At 60.8% G+C, this 18357-nt stretch overlaps 1 protein-coding gene across 1 annotated transcript in view; it reads left to right on the forward strand.

Moving 5' to 3' along the window:
* Positions 1 to 18357, forward strand: part of LOC117647244 (ras-specific guanine nucleotide-releasing factor 2-like) — a 66748-nt gene that overhangs the window by 24933 nt on the left and 23458 nt on the right. The window contains exons 3-4 of the mRNA XM_034388926.1: positions 14724 to 14833; positions 14932 to 15079. Of these exons, the coding sequence (XP_034244817.1) occupies positions 14724 to 14833; positions 14932 to 15079 (258 nt within the window). The remainder of the gene's footprint in view (positions 1 to 14723; positions 14834 to 14931; positions 15080 to 18357) is intronic.

Genomic DNA, 18357 nt, shown 5'->3' on the forward strand with positions numbered 1-18357 from the left:
AACCATTTCGCGTTTGCCTCGAACAAACCAGCAACAAGGCAAACGAGGTGGGCTAGCCCGTCCGGAATAAATCCCGCTTTTCCCTGTTGCCTTTAGAAAAGTCCGCAGACTACTTTTTAACGACCCAACGCCCATCTTTTATGACGCGGTCATTGCGGCTGGAGAGGGTGCAGCCGCTATGCACGTTGTGTTTAAAAGCGAGAGTCCTGCATGCTCCGGGCCACTCTGTTTTATTTTAATTGCTGTTAAGCTGCAATTTTTTTTTTTTGCTAAACTGCATTTAACAGCAATGAAACTGCCAACCCCAACGCGCCTCAACGAATGTTTTCGAGGGACTCGAATCGCAGTCTCTTTTCCAAGAACCGCCGTGGCGTGGTCTCTGATCCCTCTCTGCGCTGCTTTCGCTGGCTTCGCTTCGTCCACGTGCGCGGTGTGCGCGGTGTGCGCGGTGTGCGCTGCGTCCGCTGCGTTGTTGCTTCAAAGCGGATTAGAGCCTGTTCTGCCTGTGCGGCCCGGCCCGGCCAGAGCAGAGTGGCTCGCTGCAATAATAATGCTCAAAGCCGATGACGCTCCGTGCACTCCAAAAGGCTACAAAAAAAACTTTGAAAGAGCTCTTGCAAAGGCTCACTCATTCTCGCGGATTTTCGTACGAGTTAACCCGAAGCAGCGTCGCTCCAAGCGATGCAAATTGCTTCAAGGTCGTTCGGGAGGCTGCCTTCTCTCGCCCGGGGGGGGGGGGGGGGGCTTTCCAGTCGAACTGAGTCCGGCCGCGGTTCGCCGCGGCTCCATTGTCGAAGTGACTTTGTTGATTTGTTTGGCACTGTCCTCGGGGCGCGGGATGGCAGCGGGAATGGCAGTACGCGGAAACAGAAAAGTTCGGCCAGCGGCGAGTTGACTATAAATTTGATAGGCAAAAAAAAAAAACGTGTCGTCAGACTATTTTTGAATTGAATCAGCTTTTTTTTTTGTTTTCTCTGCATCAGTTTGACACGTTTGCTACGGAACAAGAACGGTGCTCTTGCCGCGATTCCCCATCCCTCTAATTTCACTTCGGAGTGAACGTCGTGTTAAGGTTTGCATTGCATGATCAAAAAAGCAATTTTCTTTCTTCTGTGATTGCTGAGGAGCTACGACATACGCGAGTCGTTAGAGTAGATACACTGTAAATGTCTTACGGTGAAAGGCTGCACCAACATATTATGGTGGGGATTTTCTCCATAATACCAACAAAATTCGTCAAAATATCTATAAGGTACAGTGAATTCTCAATGGTATGTTACGAGGTCAGCTGCACCACCATAATATGGAACATTTTCACCATAATATGGAGAATCTTTACTGTAGAACATTTAGAGTGTACTCCCCATGTTTTCGGAGAGTGCATGGGTCAAGCTGAATATGCGACAGTATAGCACTGCACTCAATTTGCCGCTGCCACCGCCAGCTCCATGGCCCTCGCTGGAGGGCGTGTAACTGATACAGCTCACGCGGCGCGGCGCAGCGCGGCGGAACAATCCGAACCGACAAACAAATACGCGTGGCGTGGCGTGGCATGGCGTACCCGCAGTGCCCAGTGTACCAGACCCCACCACCGCTTTGACCCTTTATTTGGCCCAGCGCAACCCAGCGTAGCGTGGGTCCTGTCGATAGCGCGGTGCCCCGCATAAGCTGCACCATTTTGCGTGGGGACGCCGAGTCCACGGTGTCTCCGCTTCTCCCAAAAACTTGTACCCTGTGGCAATTTTGTTTTTGAAATTGCCCGTCGATGTCAGGTTGAAAGTGCTGGTTAGGGCTGGTGCCTTTCTGGAGTTGTTGGTCCGCGGAGGTGGCAGTTGTTTCTTGACAAGCCACTGCCCTTGCCCTCGCAGACTGCTGCCTCCGTCCCTTACTGCTCCCCGCCGTTGCGAGGCCAGACAGGCTAATAATCTGCGCCCTGTGCGGCCCTGTGCCCCTCGACCTCCGCCGCCATCTATTCGCCCAGCGAGTGCGTGGGGCCCAGACGCCATCCCGTGCGCACCCCCGTAGCAGTCTCATTCCACCTGTCTCTCTCGCACTTACGTCCTGGTAGAGCGACGAAAGCGACTCTCGGAATCAGTCCGCTGGCAGCGAGCGGGTGGAAGCGAAGCGCGGCGAAGGCAGGGCACGACGCGGTCCTTCATTGGCGTCTCAAGGCTTTGGCGGCGGCGGCGCGCCAGGCAGAGCCAAGAGGAGAAAAGGGCATCTTACCCCCCCCCCCCCCCCCCCCCCGGGCCACCCCCCGGCCACCCCCAGGCCACCCCGGCCACGGCCACCCTGCCCCAGGCCGGTACTCCAATTAGTTCCAGTCCGAAAGCTCCTCAGCAGACTGATTCTTAGAATCGTTCTCGTCTCTGTCTCTCTCTTCCCATACGGGGCGCCCTTGAAGTGCGAGATAGACAGAGCGACGAATGCGACTCTCGGATCCGACTGCGGGAGGTGGGCGGCAGGCCTCTTCGGTTCCAGGATGTTGCTCGCCGGCGACCCGTCGCCACGGCCTCGGCCACCACGGCCTGCTTGATCGCGAGATGGCCGTGCCGCCGTCAACGAGATTGATAGGCCCCACCAATTAGACGTATTGCCGCCGTCTAATGCGTCGCCCTGGCCGCCACCCTGGCCGCCCTGGCGCCCTGGCCGACGTTTAGAGCGTGTGCGTCATCAATCAGGTCAGCTACGGCCTCCCCCCCACCACCACCACCACCATCACCGCAGACCAGCACGACAACTTATTGCTCCACTTCGGGTGCCATATCTCACGAGAGCTACCGACCCCCATCGCGATTACGCGAGGGTAGCGCGAAAATCACAAAATGGAGTCCTCGGAATGAAGTTTGCGACCGTCGCAGCGCTTCCGAAAATCCAGGTCGCCTCCAAGCCGCGATCCACGTCGTCGTTATCCTATGACAGGGGCAAGGCGGACTCAGGGCCTGCAGACTGATTCCGAGAGTCGTTTTCGTCGCTCTGTCTCTCTCGCACGTACATGAGAAGCCTCATGAGTGCGAGAGAGACAGAGCGACAAAAACGACTCTGGGAATCAGCCTCGCGCTTCGCGCGCATGGCGATGTGCGGCGAGCGCGGCAAGGGGAAGGAAGACAGGCGGAGGAAAACGCGCGCGCTTGATGACGCTGCGCACGTAGCCTGTACTTGGCAGGCGGGGCGGGGCGGGGCGGGGCGGGCCGAGCCTGGCGGAGCATAACGTGTAATTGGCGTTCCTGTGGGAGGCGATGCGGCGAGGCGCGGCGCGGTGCGGCGCCCCCCGGGACCTGTTAGTTGTTGGCGCCCAACGACATGCGGCCCCTGGTGTGCCCCTTTGACGGGCGGGGCGGGCCGGGCCGGGTGCCGTGTATCGCCCCCTCCCCCTGCGGCGCTGCGGGCTCCCAAGGGAGCGGCAGGCAGGCAGCGCGCCGCCGCGCCGCGTCCCGGAGGTCAACGACGGGGTGCTCGCGGTGGCGACGTGACGCCGTCAAGTCGGTGACGGGATTCGTCTCGTTTCCCGCTATGAAAGGAAGTCGATTTGGCCGGTCGGATGGATGACGCGTGCTGTCGCGCTGTCTCGCGCAGCGCCGCGACGTACTGACTCGTCGTCCGTCGAATCCCACCCCGCTGTCGCTTGCTCTCGCTTGCTCTCGCTTGCTCCGCTGCCACCGCGGCACCTGGGAGTAGGATAAGGGGAGGGGCACCACACGCCCCCCGCCCCCGCCACGCCCCGTCGGCACGACTCTGCTCTCTGTTCCGTCCCCCAGCCCCCATCCCCGTCGTGAACCCGTTGAACCTGCCGGCCAAGTACAGGGCCGCGACGACGCCTCCCTGTTGGTCGGTACCCAGGCCAGCCCGGCGGGCAGGCGGGTACCAGTGGCGTGGGGGGCTGCGCCGGGCTGCGCCGGGCTGCGCGTGGGGTCCGCGGGGTTCGCGGGGTCCGCGGCCCGGGGTGATTCCAGGGCGTCGAACCCGCCCCCCGGCGCTCCGCGTCTTCTGCCCCTCCCCCCTGAGGGCTGAGCCCTAGCCTTCCTGATCCTCCCCCCCCCCTCCGCGCCTGGACCAACGGCTTGCATATAGAGGGGGTCCTGGGGGAAACGGCTCCTCCTGTAGCGGCTGGGCGGATCGAACACGCGTAAGGCACGCATTGCACCCAAGCCCGGCGCGTGGAAAATGCTGAAGCTGCAAAAGGAAATGGAGCCATTTCCGCGGTGTGGTTGGGTTTTCGTGGCCACTCCGGGAACCCAGCGGATTCGTGCTGAGGCACGAAAATCCACCGAAAATTATTGGTAAGCCCTGTCAGCAGCAGCGAGGGGGCTCTGACTCAGCCGGGCGGTGTACAAGAATACTGCCAGCAGTCAATGATCGTTGTGATTCAGCCTGTATGAAAAACTACATGATGAGAACAATTTTCCACTACAGCTTCTACAAACTTATGTTCTGAGCTGACTTCAGGCGGTCGCTGCATCCAAGCCCTGTTTCAAACCTATTCGTACTTCCTAACGGCCTGAGCAGGTTTGAGACCCTCCTCTGTCGTGCCCTGCTTCGGGTAAGCGATAAGCCAAGCGCGTTTGGGAGCAGTGGAGTGTAGACTGGAATCCACACATCGGATCGCATTGGACCGCATTGGACCGCGCAGAGGATATCCAATCCTCTGATGCCCCAGCCACCCTGCCCCGCCCCGCCACACAGCGCCGCCGCCACACCATAGCACCCACCGTCTAACTTTCCCTTTCCATAATATTAGACTGCTATTAAGGCGTGCGGGCGGGGCGGGGCGGGGCGTGGTGGAATCGCGGCGCGGTGAGTTAGGTCTGGCATTGCTGCCAAAAGTTTGGGCGGACGTACAAGCCGCAGCGCTGGTTGGCGAGCAGAGTGGTGGAGTTTGGGCGCGAGGATGCTACCGCCGCCATGCTACCGCCGCTACCACCATTCTACCTCCATGCTACCTCCATGCTACCACCATACTACCGCCACGCTACCGCCACGCTACCGCCACGCTACCGCCACGCTACCGCCACGCTACCGCCACGCTACCGCCACGCTACCGCCACGCTACCGCCACGCTACCGCCACGCTACCGCCACGCTACCGCCACGCTACCGCCACGCTACCGCCACGCTACCGCCACGCTACCGCCACGCTACCGCCACCCTGCCGCCGCTGCCGCCACGCTACCGCCACGCTACCGCCACGCTACCGCCACGCTACCGCCACGCTACCGCCACGCTACCGCCACGCTACCGCCACGCTACCGCCACGCTACCGCCACGCTACCGCCACGCTACCGCCACGCTACCGCCACGCTACCGCCACGCTACCGCCACGCTACCGCCACGCTACCGCCACGCTACCGCCACCCTGCCGCCAACACCTCTCCCCGAACCACGCGGTGGATTCGTCTCCACTTAACGGCCTCCCTCGCCCGCCCCGTCACCGACACACTTACGTGTTGACTCGGACGGTGTCTTTCCTCTCATGATTGGGTCCTCGTCGGTCCTCGTCCTCACCGTCCGGCCGCTGGAAATTGGAACGGTTGATTGGACACTTCCTTATAACCTCCCTCCTCCCCCCCTCCCCTCCTCCCGGGGCCAAAGTGGCCCCCTGTGGCAAAGTTTAGCCCCTCCCCCTTTCGACTACGTCGCCCCTGATCACCGCCGGCGCTGCTGCCGCGAGACTCAACTCCCAGGTGAGCCACCACATATATCTCCCGGCCGGCCAAACTTCAACGCTCTCACTGAGGGGGGAGGAGAGGCCGCGTAGTGGCTGCTTGAGGGTATGCAGTTCGGGATGCAGCCCTTCCGGCGACTAGGGCTGTCCGTGGAATGGGTTGGGATTAAAACAAAGGGAAGAGGTAATTACGGCACCCTTTGAGGCAGGCTGCGATGGCTGGCTGGCCGGGCTGGGCTGGCTTGGCGCCTTGCTCGCTTGCTGCCATTCTGGCTGCAAAGTTCTCGCGTCGCTACGGCCCGCTGGTGAACTCGCCCGCTCACCTGCTGGCGGGTATCATTAGGCGGGCCCCGAGACCGCAGAGCAGCGACAGGCCAGGCCAGGCAAGATGTGCCCGACGCCAGAAGCCGCCAGAGGCAGTCTTCGGCTGGCGAAGCTGGCGGAGCGGTGTGCGCGCGTCCCATGAGAAATTCAGAGCGCTAGCAGCGTCGCGTCACGCGGCTCTCGCTTTTTTTTCCTCAGTTTTTTTTTTTTTTGTTATTTTCGACATTTTGATTAGGTTACCTCTTTTTCTTTGTTTTGCGCTCCGCCGTCGAGGTTCTCGCAAGCCTGCGGCGCCCCGGGCACGCATAGCTCGCGCGCTGTGCAGTGGGGCGGGGTGGGGCGCGGCGCGGCGGGGCGAAGTTGATTTGCCGCCAAGCAGCACTCGTGCTGAGCCATGTCGGAGCCAAGGGGCGGCAGGGGGCGCTCTCGCCCCGCGAGACGCTTCAACCGTCGTTCTGTTCCAGGGGCGCTCCTTCGATGCGAGCGCCCCGAGTATATTGTTCTCTCGTTTTCGGCACTCTTTTTTCTGCAAAAGGCCCACCTTCACTTTCCCTGCCCTTTGCTCAAAGTGGACAGAAAAATCTTCCCGCTTTCGGTGGTTCTCCTCTGCGAAAATTACCCGCGAGCCTGATTGCCATCGTGCATCATGTCCTGGCGGAAAAAGACAACTTCGAAACACGATTAACGCTGCGGCGGAGAGAGAGAGAGAGAGAGAGAGAGAGAGAGAGAGAGAGAGAGGTGGAAGGTGGAGCGAGAGGGAGAGTGAGTGATGCGTGTAGCGTTAACTCCGGGGACGTGCCACTCTATTAGCCTCCACGCCGCTCATTCCATCCGCTTCATCACATCCCCGCGCCTGAAATATGTTCCCGCCGCCGCATTCCCCATCCCCCGGCCAGGCCCCGCCAGGCCCCGCCAGGCACCGCCCTGGGGCCCTGCCGCTGGCCCCTTTGGTGGCTCTAGAGCCGCGGCGTGGCAAGGCGTGGCAAGGCGTGGCAAGGCGTGGCAAGGCGTGGCAAGGCGTGGCATGCCGTGGCGTCGTTGCGGCCTTGACGTGGTTGCACGCCGCTGAGTGGGGGGCTTTGCCAGCTGGCGTCGGGGCGCGCAGGGTGCGGTCTGGAGGCGCCCGCACGAGGGCCGCAGGGCGCGTAGCGCGGCGGCGGGCCCCGCGTGGGGTCGCAAAGGGCCCTGCCCTAGGCCGGCGGGGGCGGCGCGGTGCAGCCCGCACTCAAAGGGTGGACGCGGCGCGCGGCGGCGGGCCCCGCGTGGGGTCGCAAAGGGCCCTGCCCTAGGCCGGCGGGGGCGGCGCGGTGCAGCCCGCACTCAAAGGGTGGGCGCGGCGCGCGGCGAGGCGTGCCAGGGTCGCAGACACCGTCCATCACGCGGCTCAGCCGGCCGGGTCGTTGACGCCGTCCTCGAGGACGCCGCCTACGGCTCGGCCGCGCGTGCGGCATGCCGCTCGAATCAACTGTTTTGACGAATCTTATTTTGGGGCTGTACTCGAGCCGCCGAGGCGAGGGTCTTGGAGGGCGCGGGGCGGCCAGGCCGCGCCACTGCGCGCCACTTCGGGTGACTTTCTCGTTCTTTATCGCGGCCGGTCGGTCAATCCTCTCTGCCAATGCCTTGGCCATGCCTTGGCAATGCTCAGCAATGCCCAGCAATGCCCTTCTCGATGGCCACGTTTAGCACGGCGAGCGGGCCGTGCCGCCTTGCCGCCGGTCCAAGGGCAGATAGCAGCCGTCCTTACCCCGACGTGGACGTGGCAGTGCGGCTGGGCGTTGGGTGTACGGAGGGCTGCACAGTGGGCCAGAAAACCGGTAGAGGCGGCCAAAACTCTAAACGCGTTTTGAGCTCCAGAGTCACTTAATGGGACTCCGAACCAAACGTGTGACCCCACACCCTTAAAACCTTACGAAGTATTTTGAGCATACATACGTACAAACTAATTCACTTTGTTATACAAAGAAATAGTTCGTAAATTACGAATTATTTTCTTTGTAAGCTTATGTATGCTCAAAGTACTTTGTTCTAACAAACTGCTTTGCTTTGTAAGGCCTGAAATAGTTTGTAAGGTTTTCCCAGTGCACCAATCGATTCCTTGTTCGGAGAGCACTGCATTGGTGAGTTCACACGCTTGGTTCGAGTCGAGTCCTATTTAGTAACACTGTAGCCTGGGTCGGAGCAACGTGGAATTCTAGCCCCAGCCAGTTTGGCGGGAATGAACCCTCCAACCGCGTCCCCGGAGTCTGCCCCGAGGCCTGCTCATACCGAGCGCCACATTCCAGAGTCCTCAGAGTCGCGGGGCGTCGCGTTGTCGGGCGCCCCTCGATGCAAATCGCCGCCTGCAAAGTGGTCTGGCTGCGCTGCCGGGCCGAGCCGCCGAGCGGAGCGGAGCAGAGCGCCTGACAACAAGTGGATAGGCCGTCCGCTCAACAGGCACGCGAGGGGCGCGGGGTGCTGCCTACCGCACAGGCGCTCTGCCACCCAGTCTGCCTGCCTCTCAGTCGGTCCGTCTGCCTGCAAGTCTCCTTTACTGTCCGTCTCTGTCCTTCTATCTGTCTGTCCGTCCGTCTGTCCGTCTGTCTGTCTGTCTGTCTGTCCGTCTGTCCGTCTGTCTGTCTGTCCGTCCGTCTGTCTGTCTGTCTGTCTGTCCGTCTGTCTGTCTGTCTGTCTGTCTGTCTGTCTGTCCGTCTGTCTGTCTGTCTGTCTGTCTGTCTGTCTGTCTGTCTGTCTGTCTGCATGCCAGCGCCGCCTTTTTATTGGCGGCTAAAGAGAGGGCAGGTGGCGACCGCCGCCCTGCCGGCTTCGGCAGGCGCTGCTTGCATTCGCATGGCTGGCGCCGCAGACAGATGGTGCACCGTAACTTTGAGCGCTGCCGCGGGTGTTTCTTTCCCGCTCCGCTCCCCACCCGGCCCCCGCAGTTTCTCTTGAGCGCCGCAGTGAGCGCCGTGCGACTGGCTCATGTGCCGTGATGAATGGCCGCCATTTGTTCTTGCCTTCCTTCTGGCTGGCCGGGCCCGGGCCAGGCAAACGCCCTCTCTCAACCTGCTCCTGCGCTCTCTCTGCTCAGTCTACTCCCCCTGCCCCCGCCACCGGTGAACCGCCACATGCCCTCGTACTTCACCGCCGTGAACCCTGTCCCCCACCCCTTGCCTGCATCGGGCCGTTAGTGTGCCCTCACCTCACCCCGCCCCGCCAAGCGCACTCCGTGCGAGGCTAACCCAGCCTCCTTCCAGGAAGTCCACGCAGATCGGCGCACGGGCAGCTCGCTGGCGCACTGCCAGTAATGGACCCGCCGAAAATGGGTGCCGGAAGGCCGGAAGCTTTGATGTGGTGAGCGGGGCGGGGCGGGGCGGGGCGGGGCGAGGTGCGCCAATATGCGTCGGGCACGTACTGCGTGGCAGAATGCGGCACTGGAACTTGGAGGCGATCGTTAGCTTAGACGTACTTGGCATATTGATCCGGCCCGGCCGCCCGGCCGCCCGGCCCTACACGCGTATGACCGCTCGCTACTCCAGCAGCTTATACCCCCCGCCGGGGGTCGAAAGGGGAGGGGGCGGGGTCAGGCGGGGCGGGATGACGTATCGACACGCTGCGTGATACCCTTATGGACTCGATATGAATACATGAATACGGCTCGACATTTTTCAGAAACGTTATTGTGCGCGCTCCGTGCAGGATACGCCCGTCGGGCTGGGCGGGCACACGAGCCGTCACTGCAGGGCAGCGGGGCGGGTGGCGGGGCAGGTGGCGGGGGAGGACCCGGGCCGGGAGGGCGCGCCGCTCTGCCAGTTGATTGACCGTGTCGCCACCTGTCGGCCCTGTCGCTCCCTTCGGCTGAGGCGGGCGGGGGCGGGCGGGGCGGGGCCCGGATAAGGGTGACGGTGACACGCACCTGGTGTCGGCCGAGCCAAGGTGCCGCGCCGCGCCGTGTACAGTACAGTCCCGGAAAGCTGCCGGTCGCCGACAATGGAGTCGCGCTCCGGCAAATGATGCCAATCATCGCGATCGTGACGGTCCCTCCGTGCCTCGGGGCCTCGGGGCCGCGGGGACGCCACGGATGGCCTCGCTTCGCTTCGCACAGCGCAGCACAGCGTAGCGCGCTTCCACTTCATAACTGCCTTATTTGCCCGGCGGCAGCTTATCAGACTTATTCGGCGCCCGCCCCGCCCCGCCCGGCCCCGCCACGCCACGCCCCGCCACGCGGCACACCGTCCTGTTCGACGCAACAAGTTGAGAACTAAGTTGTTGCCTCGCTATACGCCGCCACGCCAGCACCGAGTCCGCCGCAGTGAAACCCGGCGCGGAGTTCATCGGCCACCCTGGAGTCACCGAGTCGAACCGCAGAGGTCGCTGGAGTCACTGCCTCGGATCGCCCTTGCCCCGGCAGCCAGAGTCGCGCCCGAGTCGCACGCGGCACGCTCGGAGTCCAGGGTGGGCTTTGTGTGTATCGGCGGCCAGATTGCTGCAGCCAGATGTTGATCAAATAATGTCACATTGGACTGGGTCGAAAAAAGCGCGGCCATCTTTGTACGGGCCCAGGCCTCTTGGCGCAATTTCCTATTGCTTTCTTCTTGCACATATAAAAGGACGACACAGTAAAAGAACTCCGTGGAGCTGAAAAAAATTTTGAACTCAACGGGCGGAAGGCTGTTGATAGAAATGTCACTGTGTTCGCGTACTCCGATAACTAAAAGCCAAAGCTGGGAAGCTAAATTTAAAACAGTAAAATTTTGTTTCGGTTCAAAAGCCCTACAGAGGAAAAGTATAAGCGGGCTGAAGAGTTCCGCAGTAGACAAGAGAGAGAAGCGAGAGCAGAGAGAGTGGGAAGGGCAGCCCCACGGCAGCCCCACGGCCAGCGTCCTTTCCGCCACCCCTTCTCTCTGGACCTCCCCTTCCCCCGACTCGCTGACGTCAGTCGCTTACCTGGCTGCTTCCCCCCTCCACGTCTCCCTCGAGTCCCAGCCTCCTCGCGCTCTCTCCTCTCTCTCTCTCTCTCTGTCTCTCTCTCGCTCTCGCTCTCTCTCTCTCTCTCGCTCTCTCTCTCTCTGTCTCTCTCCCTCTCTCTCTTTCTCTCTCTCTCACTCACTAGGCTCTGCTCTTTCGATGTCCTTGATAAACTAGGTAGGGGAGGGGCGAAACCCCTGCTGCCCTTCGCTTTGCTCTCAATGCGGCCTGTGTCATGGCGTCGGGGACACAGTCCTGGAGGACTCTCTTTGTGAGTGTCCCAGTGTGCGTGTGTGCGCGCGCGGCCTCAGAGAACGTTGCGGTGGCGGTTGGTTGCCTCGAGGCCTTCTCCCGGGCAACAGGTCTGCCGTTGGCCTAGAGTGCGAGCTTGCCCTCAGCCCGCCCCCGGCCCGCCCAACCTCCGCCCCGCCTCCGCCCCGCCTCCGCCCCGCGTCACGGGCGAGAGGACCGGCCTCACCGACTCACGACGGACGCGCTCGGCGACTCCCCGCCAAGGCCGTGCACGTCTTCATTTCGAACACCCAGCTTTGCTCGCTTTGCTGCATTCAGAGGCGGACAGAAAGGCATAGCGGGGCGGGGGGGGGCGGGGCGGGGTGGGGCGGGGCGGGGCGGGGCGGGGGGGGGCGCTTCGCCGGTCGTTGCGGAGCGACCCGCAACAAGGTGGAAAGAGAAAGAGGGGGAGGGGTATCAAAGAGAAGTCAATCGCAGGACTCCCTTTGGCTCCATGAATTCATGTCGGCCGAATGAGTTCAGTTCGGTAAGCCTACAAAAAAGCTGCCCTTTATTTCTCGTTTAGATGGTCTGGTGGGCGTGTGTGCGCTTGAAACTGCTGCATGACACTCAAAAGCCCCCTCCCTCCCCCTTCCTCCCTCACGGCCTCGCGGTCGCGGTTCCGTGCCGCGGACAGGCTGGCACAGCTTCGCGCTTCGCGGCGGGCTGCGGGCTGCCGGGTTCAAGGTCACTGAGCAGCGAGGCAGTGAGCGGCCGTCCAGGCCGTCCAGGCCGTCCAGGCCGACGGGGTAAATTTAAACGACAAGTCTGGCCGTGCCGTGCCGCCGTGCCGTGCCGCACCGCACCGCCTGGCTTGTGGCTTTGACCCCGGCGACCCCGTCCTGCGCACCGCACAGCGGTGACTTTAAGGGTCCAGGCGTTTTGGAGATGTCATTCGGGGGTGCTATCGCCCCACAGTACCCCCGAAACCCCCTGGGACTGTAATTCCGTCTCGCTCTACTGCTTCGCAGGCGACGCCCCCACGCCACTGCAACCGCCCCCGGCACAACAACCCCAATGCGCTCCTCTCGGAGGACTCCGTTGTGTCCGTGCGCGCGGTGGTGCGCTCCACGGCCCTCGCTCGCCCCTGAATCATTCACTGCTCGTCTCGTCGAGTATGCAGGGCACGGCACGGTACGGTACGGCACGGTACGGCACGGCACGGCATGCAACCCCAAAGGACCGCGGGCTGCCTTGCCCGGCCCTGCCCGGCCCGCCCCGCCTTGCCACCATCGCGCCGCACGCCGCGCCCAGCCTGCTGTCGGAAACGCAGTAGCCAACTTGCTCTTTGTTGTGGATGAACAAAGCCAGCTCCCCTCTGTGTTCGTGTCGGCGAGAGGGGTAAACAACATATGAATACCCAGGCCGCCTTACGCCCCGCCACCCTCTGTTCAAGACGAGACCCGAACTGTCCCGCCAGCGGTTCTGGGTCTGGGAGCTTGTGGAACTGGAACAGCGAGAAGAAGCGACACTTCCGCCTAAGCAAGCCTGGGGCCGGTTGGCGGTAGTTTTGATAGTGCACATGCTCTACTTCGGCTGGCCCTCTGGCAAGGCGACAGCAACTGCTAATCGACCTTCGACCTGAACTCGCTCCATCTCTCTCGGACTCACGGGGCCTAGCGTAGGGCAGCGAGAAAGACAGTGCGATGCCTGCCTGTTTGAGGCCTCCATTATTGGATGACTCTGGCAGGAAGCAGACACGAGGCCGACCTGCTTGGCCTTGAACTGGGTTCGCCCCGGTGTGTGCAGGCAGCCGGAGCTGGCAGGCAGGCAGGCAGGCAGGCAGGCAGGCAGCCAGCCAGCCAGCCATGGCAGCCCCGAAGGAAGTCCAAGCCATCAATCAGACGGGCCTCTCTCTCTCCGGCCCGGCCACCTCAACCCTGGCTGTCTCGCTATTGATTGGGGTTGAGTGGCGCTGCCCGAGGCGCGACCGCGACGCCCTGCTCTTCAATGTGATTGCTTCGGAAGCAAAGATTGAGCGCGCCGCCCAGCCGCCGCCTGTCGCCTGCGCCAGGACTCAGGACCAGCCAGGGCAGTCAGGGCAGCCAGGGCAGCCAGGGCAGTCAGGGCAGCCAGGGCAGCCAGGGCAGCCAGGGCAGCCAGGGCAGCCAGGGCAGCCAGGGCAGCCAGGGCAGCCAGGGCAGCCAGGGCAGCCAGGGCAGCCAGGGCAGCCAGGGCAGCCAGGGCAGCCAGGGCAGCCAGGGCAGCCAGGGCAGCCAGGGCAGCCAGGGCAGCCAGGGCAGCCAGGGCAGCCAGGGCAGCCAGGGCAGCCAGGGCAGCCAGGGCAGCCAGGGCAGCCAGGGCAGCCAGGGCAGCCAGGGCAGGCCAGGGCAGCCAGGGCATAGCCAGGGCAGCCAGGGCAGCCAGGGCAGGCCAGGGCAGCCAGGGCATAGCCAGGGCAGCCAGGGCAGCCAGGGCAGGCCAGGGCAGCCAGGGCAGCCAGGGCATAGCCAGGGCAGCCAGGGCAGCCAGGGCAGCCAGGGCAGCCAGGGCAGCCAGGGCAGCCAGGGCAGCCAGGGCAGCCAGGGCAGCCAGGGCAGCCAGGGCAGCCAGGGCAGCCAGGGCAGCCAGGGCAGCCAGGGCAGCCAGGGCAGCCAGGGCAGCCAGGGCAGCCAGGGCAGCCAGGGCAGCCAGGGCAGCCAGGGCAGCCAGGGCAGCCAGGGCAGCCAGGGCAGCCAGGGCAGCCAGGGCAGCCAGGGCAGCCAGGGCAGGCAGGGCAGGCAGGGCAGCCAGGGCTCGGGGGACGAGCGTCATCATCCCAATCCCGGGGACATTCTCTGACATTTCCAACCACTGTCCCATCATGGAGTGCCGTGTCGACACTACGGCGCACGGTGGGCCGGCGGCGGATTGAGAGGGGTCCAGGAGGGGATGATGCAGCAAAAGTTGCCTTCTTACAGGTTGGCCTTTAGCTATCTTTCAGTGAGCTTTGCATAACCGAACCCAACCCCTACTTTTTGACCGGCATCCCCATCCGCTCCTCAGAAACACCAAAATTGTCGCTCGTTTCTCGCGGACGGTGAGCCTCAGTGCGGACCTACAGTGCCGTGATTTTGCGCGGGTTCTACATTGACCGTTAAAACGCGCCGCAGCTGGCGTGTACATTGAGAACGCTCGTAAAACGTGAGCGACGAATGAACGAGGTGCGGGTGGATCGTTAACGCGCGCCTGGCTTCACCTTTATCGCCCATTCAAACGCGTGACTCGTGTAAAGTCCATCGAGGAATCAAAGGGCATTCCGGCCGGAAATGCACTTAGGTTCTTTTTAAACCGTGTCGTGTCCGACTGGGGTTTTTTTCCGGGAGCAGCCAAGGAGCACTTATTGGCCTTGCTGGAGTTCCTCCTCGCCAAATCCAATATAGTGGTCATCAATTGCCTGTCTGCCCGGGCGACTCAAACACACACAGACCCACACAGACACACACCCGTGTCCTGAATCGGGGAGGATTCTTTCGTTTCGTCTTGACGAGCGTGAGTCCATCTTGTTTGTTCTTCTGCTTCAGCAATACTGCTTCGCCGTGTCTTACCGCCGAGACAACATCCGGCAGTACGAGCTGAGGGCGTCGTCCGAGACGGACTGCAAGACGTGGATCGAGGCCATCCGGGAGGCGAGGTAAGCAGCGACCAAATGATCGCAACTAATTTCACATTTCAAATTGTTAAAAGCAGCCGGAAAACTCTGCCTGCTAATCGGACGGCTATCTGTTGCAGCTTCAACAAGGTGCTGATGCAGAAGGAGGAGTTGGAGCAGAAACACCTGCATCTCCTGCAGATCGTGGAGAGCGAGAAGACGGCCAAGTGGCAGTACACGCAGCGCTGCGAGGAGCTGGACTCGGAGATCAAGAAGTTGCGAGCCGAGGTGAGTGAGTGAGTGAGTGAGTGAGTGAGTGAGTGAGTGAGTGAGTGAGTGAGTGAGTGAGTGAGTGAGTGATTGAGTGAGTGAGTGAGTGAGTGAGTGAGTGAGTGAGTGAGTGAGTGAGTGAGTGAGTGAGTGAAGCCGTGCTCGAGGCCAGCGAGTCTTCTCCTGGACTGCATTGCATGGAGAAGGAGCGGCCGCCGCCGAGCGGTTTGATACGCTACGCCATTCCGATATTACTTTGGTGCCACACTGACGGCACTGAGACCGAGAGGGGGGTTTTTAATATCGCAACCGCACCGAAGCCCGCTACGCAGTCGGTGCAAGACTTGGGGGAGAGTCTGGCCATGACCGTCCCGTCGGCTCTGCAAAAATACCCGCCTTGTGTGTGTGTGTGTGTGAGAGAGAGAGAGAGAGAGAGAGAGAGAGAGAGAGAGAGAGAGAGAGAGAGAGAGAGAGAGAGGGAGAAAGAGAGAGAGACATACAGACAGAGAGGAGATAACCTGATAAATATTCGACTCACGCCGAGAGCGGACAAAGCAAGTGGCGGGTGGGGCGGGCTAACAACATAGCCTCGCGCGACGCGTCTCTGGTTTCGAAATAAATCTTGGTCGGCGCGTCACTGCCGCGTGGCTGCCATATTAGCGGCCGCTATTTACGTTCGGGCCGTTCGGGAGCCGAAGCTCGAGCCGAAGGCACTCGAACGGGCCTCGCCTCGCCTCGCCTCCCCCGGGGCGCGTCGGGTGCGTCGGGCGCGTCGCACGGTTTGTTGTCCAATAAAACAGCCTCAGCCGAGGCGACCGCGCTTGGGGGCGCCCTCGATCCACCGCTGTAAACCCGAGACAGCCCGGCCAAAGGCAGCCAAAGGCGCATCGCGGCACGGCACGGCCAGGCACGGCCCATTGATTTATACGAGGAGCAGCGTCTCCCCAGGCAGCCTGCTGCAGCCCCAGAGGGCAGCCAATTTCGTGAGAAAGATGAGAGCTTGAGACAGTTTTGGCAGCAGTCTTGGCGATGGATGGACTTCTTTCTAGGTTAGGTAAGGTTAGTTTAGGTTAGATTAGTTTAGGTCAGGTTAGGTTAGTTTTGGTTAGATAAGTCGACCCCTCCTAAGAAAACCATCCTTACTCGCCCGGGTGCTAGGAGACCATCCTAACTGGTCGGGGTGCCAGGAAACTATCCTAACTCACCCAGGTGCTCTTCACTACTTCACAATTCCTGTTACTCCCGCGACACTGAAAATAGAAAGGTCATACTTTTGACCGCTTAAACGGTCTTACTGAAATGTACGACCGAAAAACGGTCATACTTCGATGTATGACCGAAAAACGGTCATACTTTATAGTGTATCACGGGTAAAGGCTGATATATCCCCAAGCTAAACAATAGCCAGTCTCGCTGATGTCTGACCTTTTTTTTGGTCATACATTTGTGTATGACCGTTTTTCGGTCATACATTGTGTATGACCGTTTTTCGGTCATACTTTTTGTATCACCGAAAATCGGTCAGATGTCTCACCCTTTGAATTTCAGTGGAGTTAGGATAGTTCCGTAGCACCCCAGCGAATTAGGATGGTATCCTAGCGCCCGGACGAGTAAGGTCTTGACGGAGCAGTTGGACTTAAGGTTAGGTTAGGTTCGTTGTTGGTTCAGTTGTTCGTAGCTTACCTGTCTGGCGTCACGGACCCTCCCTCCCCTCCCTTTTCCTCCATCCCCCTCTTTTCTTTCCCGAAAACAGGTTGGACAAACCGTGGGTTGGGGAAAAAAATGGCGATGCAAGAGAGGTAAGGTCGGACAAAAAGAGGTCGTACAAAAATATAACAGCGGGAACGAGATCGGACGAATTTCAGCAGGTCGGACAAAAAAGGTCGTACAACCGGGGGTCAGTCCTGGTTAGGTTAGGTGCGTCGTTCCAGAGCTAGAGACTGATTCAAAGATCCCGTGGTTTTCTTGTTGTCTCTCCAGTGCTCTTCTTTCTCTCTCTCTTCTCTCTCTCCTCTCTCTCCTCTCTCTCTTCTCTCTCTTCTCTCTCTATCTCTCTCTCTCTCTCTCATAATCTCCCTCATTCTCTCGACGTTTGCACAGCAGCGCGGTTCTCAAAAGCGGCAATAATAACTTGAGAGCGTTTGACATTTTTGCAGTGACCCTGCCCCACCAATGCCACTCACGCGGACAGCGTGAGCAATAAACCAACGAAAGAAATAAAACAAAACCGGCAGCAACAGGACAAAAATGGAACGCTATTGCCCGAATCGCGGACGATGAAAGCGGAAACTCGGACGTTATCTCTGCGGGACGTACCGCGTCCGATTCCATTGTTGCATCAATGCCTCATTTTTTGCTGCCACTGTTTTTGTTGCGTTTTGTTTGGCAGAAACAAAATGTGTCTTGATTGCTTGCCGCGTGTCGCGTCCCGCGTAGGTCTATTTTTTCGCGAGTTTGGCCATGCTGAACGCGATGCGATGATTGTAACAACCATTGATACCAGTTCGCGATGACGTCAGAGTGGCAAAATTTGGATAAAGGTGAAAGTAAACGACATGAAAGGAATTTTTTAACTAGAGTTTGTTCTTGTCTGATATAATGAAAATTGTCCCTGTAAGCATTTAACTCGGCAAACAAAAATGGCTTTGCCGCATTATCTTAATAAATATTTTTGGACGGTATAGATATGGACGTAATGTCATCGTTTTCCCCGTAATATGAGCGTTTTGCAAATTGGGTCAGAGGCAGGCTTTCGTCGCGGCCGCGGCCTCTCGTCGACAGAAACTCGACTTCTGGAAGGGCCTGGAGGAAACTGGAAGAGCTTTGGAGGAGTCTGGAGGAGTCTGGAGGAGTCCACTCCGGCCTTCATCCGGAGCGTCTTTAGCTCGGCGGGCCGCACTGGCGGATGCGGTGGGCAAGGGATGAGAAGCTAGCAGGGCTCGGCAGGGCGCGCCCAAAAGGGAAGCAGAGAGGGGCCCGGAGTGGCGCGCCGCCGCCTTCCCGTTTGGCCAGTGATACATCATCGTGCTGCTTCATTCTGTGTGCTTTGGCGTGCTTTGGCGTGCTTTCGCTGGACCAGCGGGCCGACGCAGGCCAGCTGGAGGAACGCCGCGCCCGTCTTTTGGCGTGCCCGTCTGCTGTCTACTCTGCATAGCACACAGCCCGCCTGCTGCGTGTGTATATCCCGGCGCCCCGGCCGTCCGTTCCAGGCCCTTGCTTTGCCTCGCCCGGCCTCGCCTCGCCTCGCCGCCCGTCAAAGCACACGCAGCAGCAGCACGGCGGCAGCACGGCGGCAG

Source organism: Thrips palmi, unplaced genomic scaffold, assembly GCF_012932325.1.
Source record: "Thrips palmi isolate BJ-2018 unplaced genomic scaffold, TpBJ-2018v1 HiC_scaffold_10, whole genome shotgun sequence".
Classification (NCBI taxonomy): Eukaryota; Metazoa; Arthropoda; class Insecta; order Thysanoptera; family Thripidae; genus Thrips; species Thrips palmi.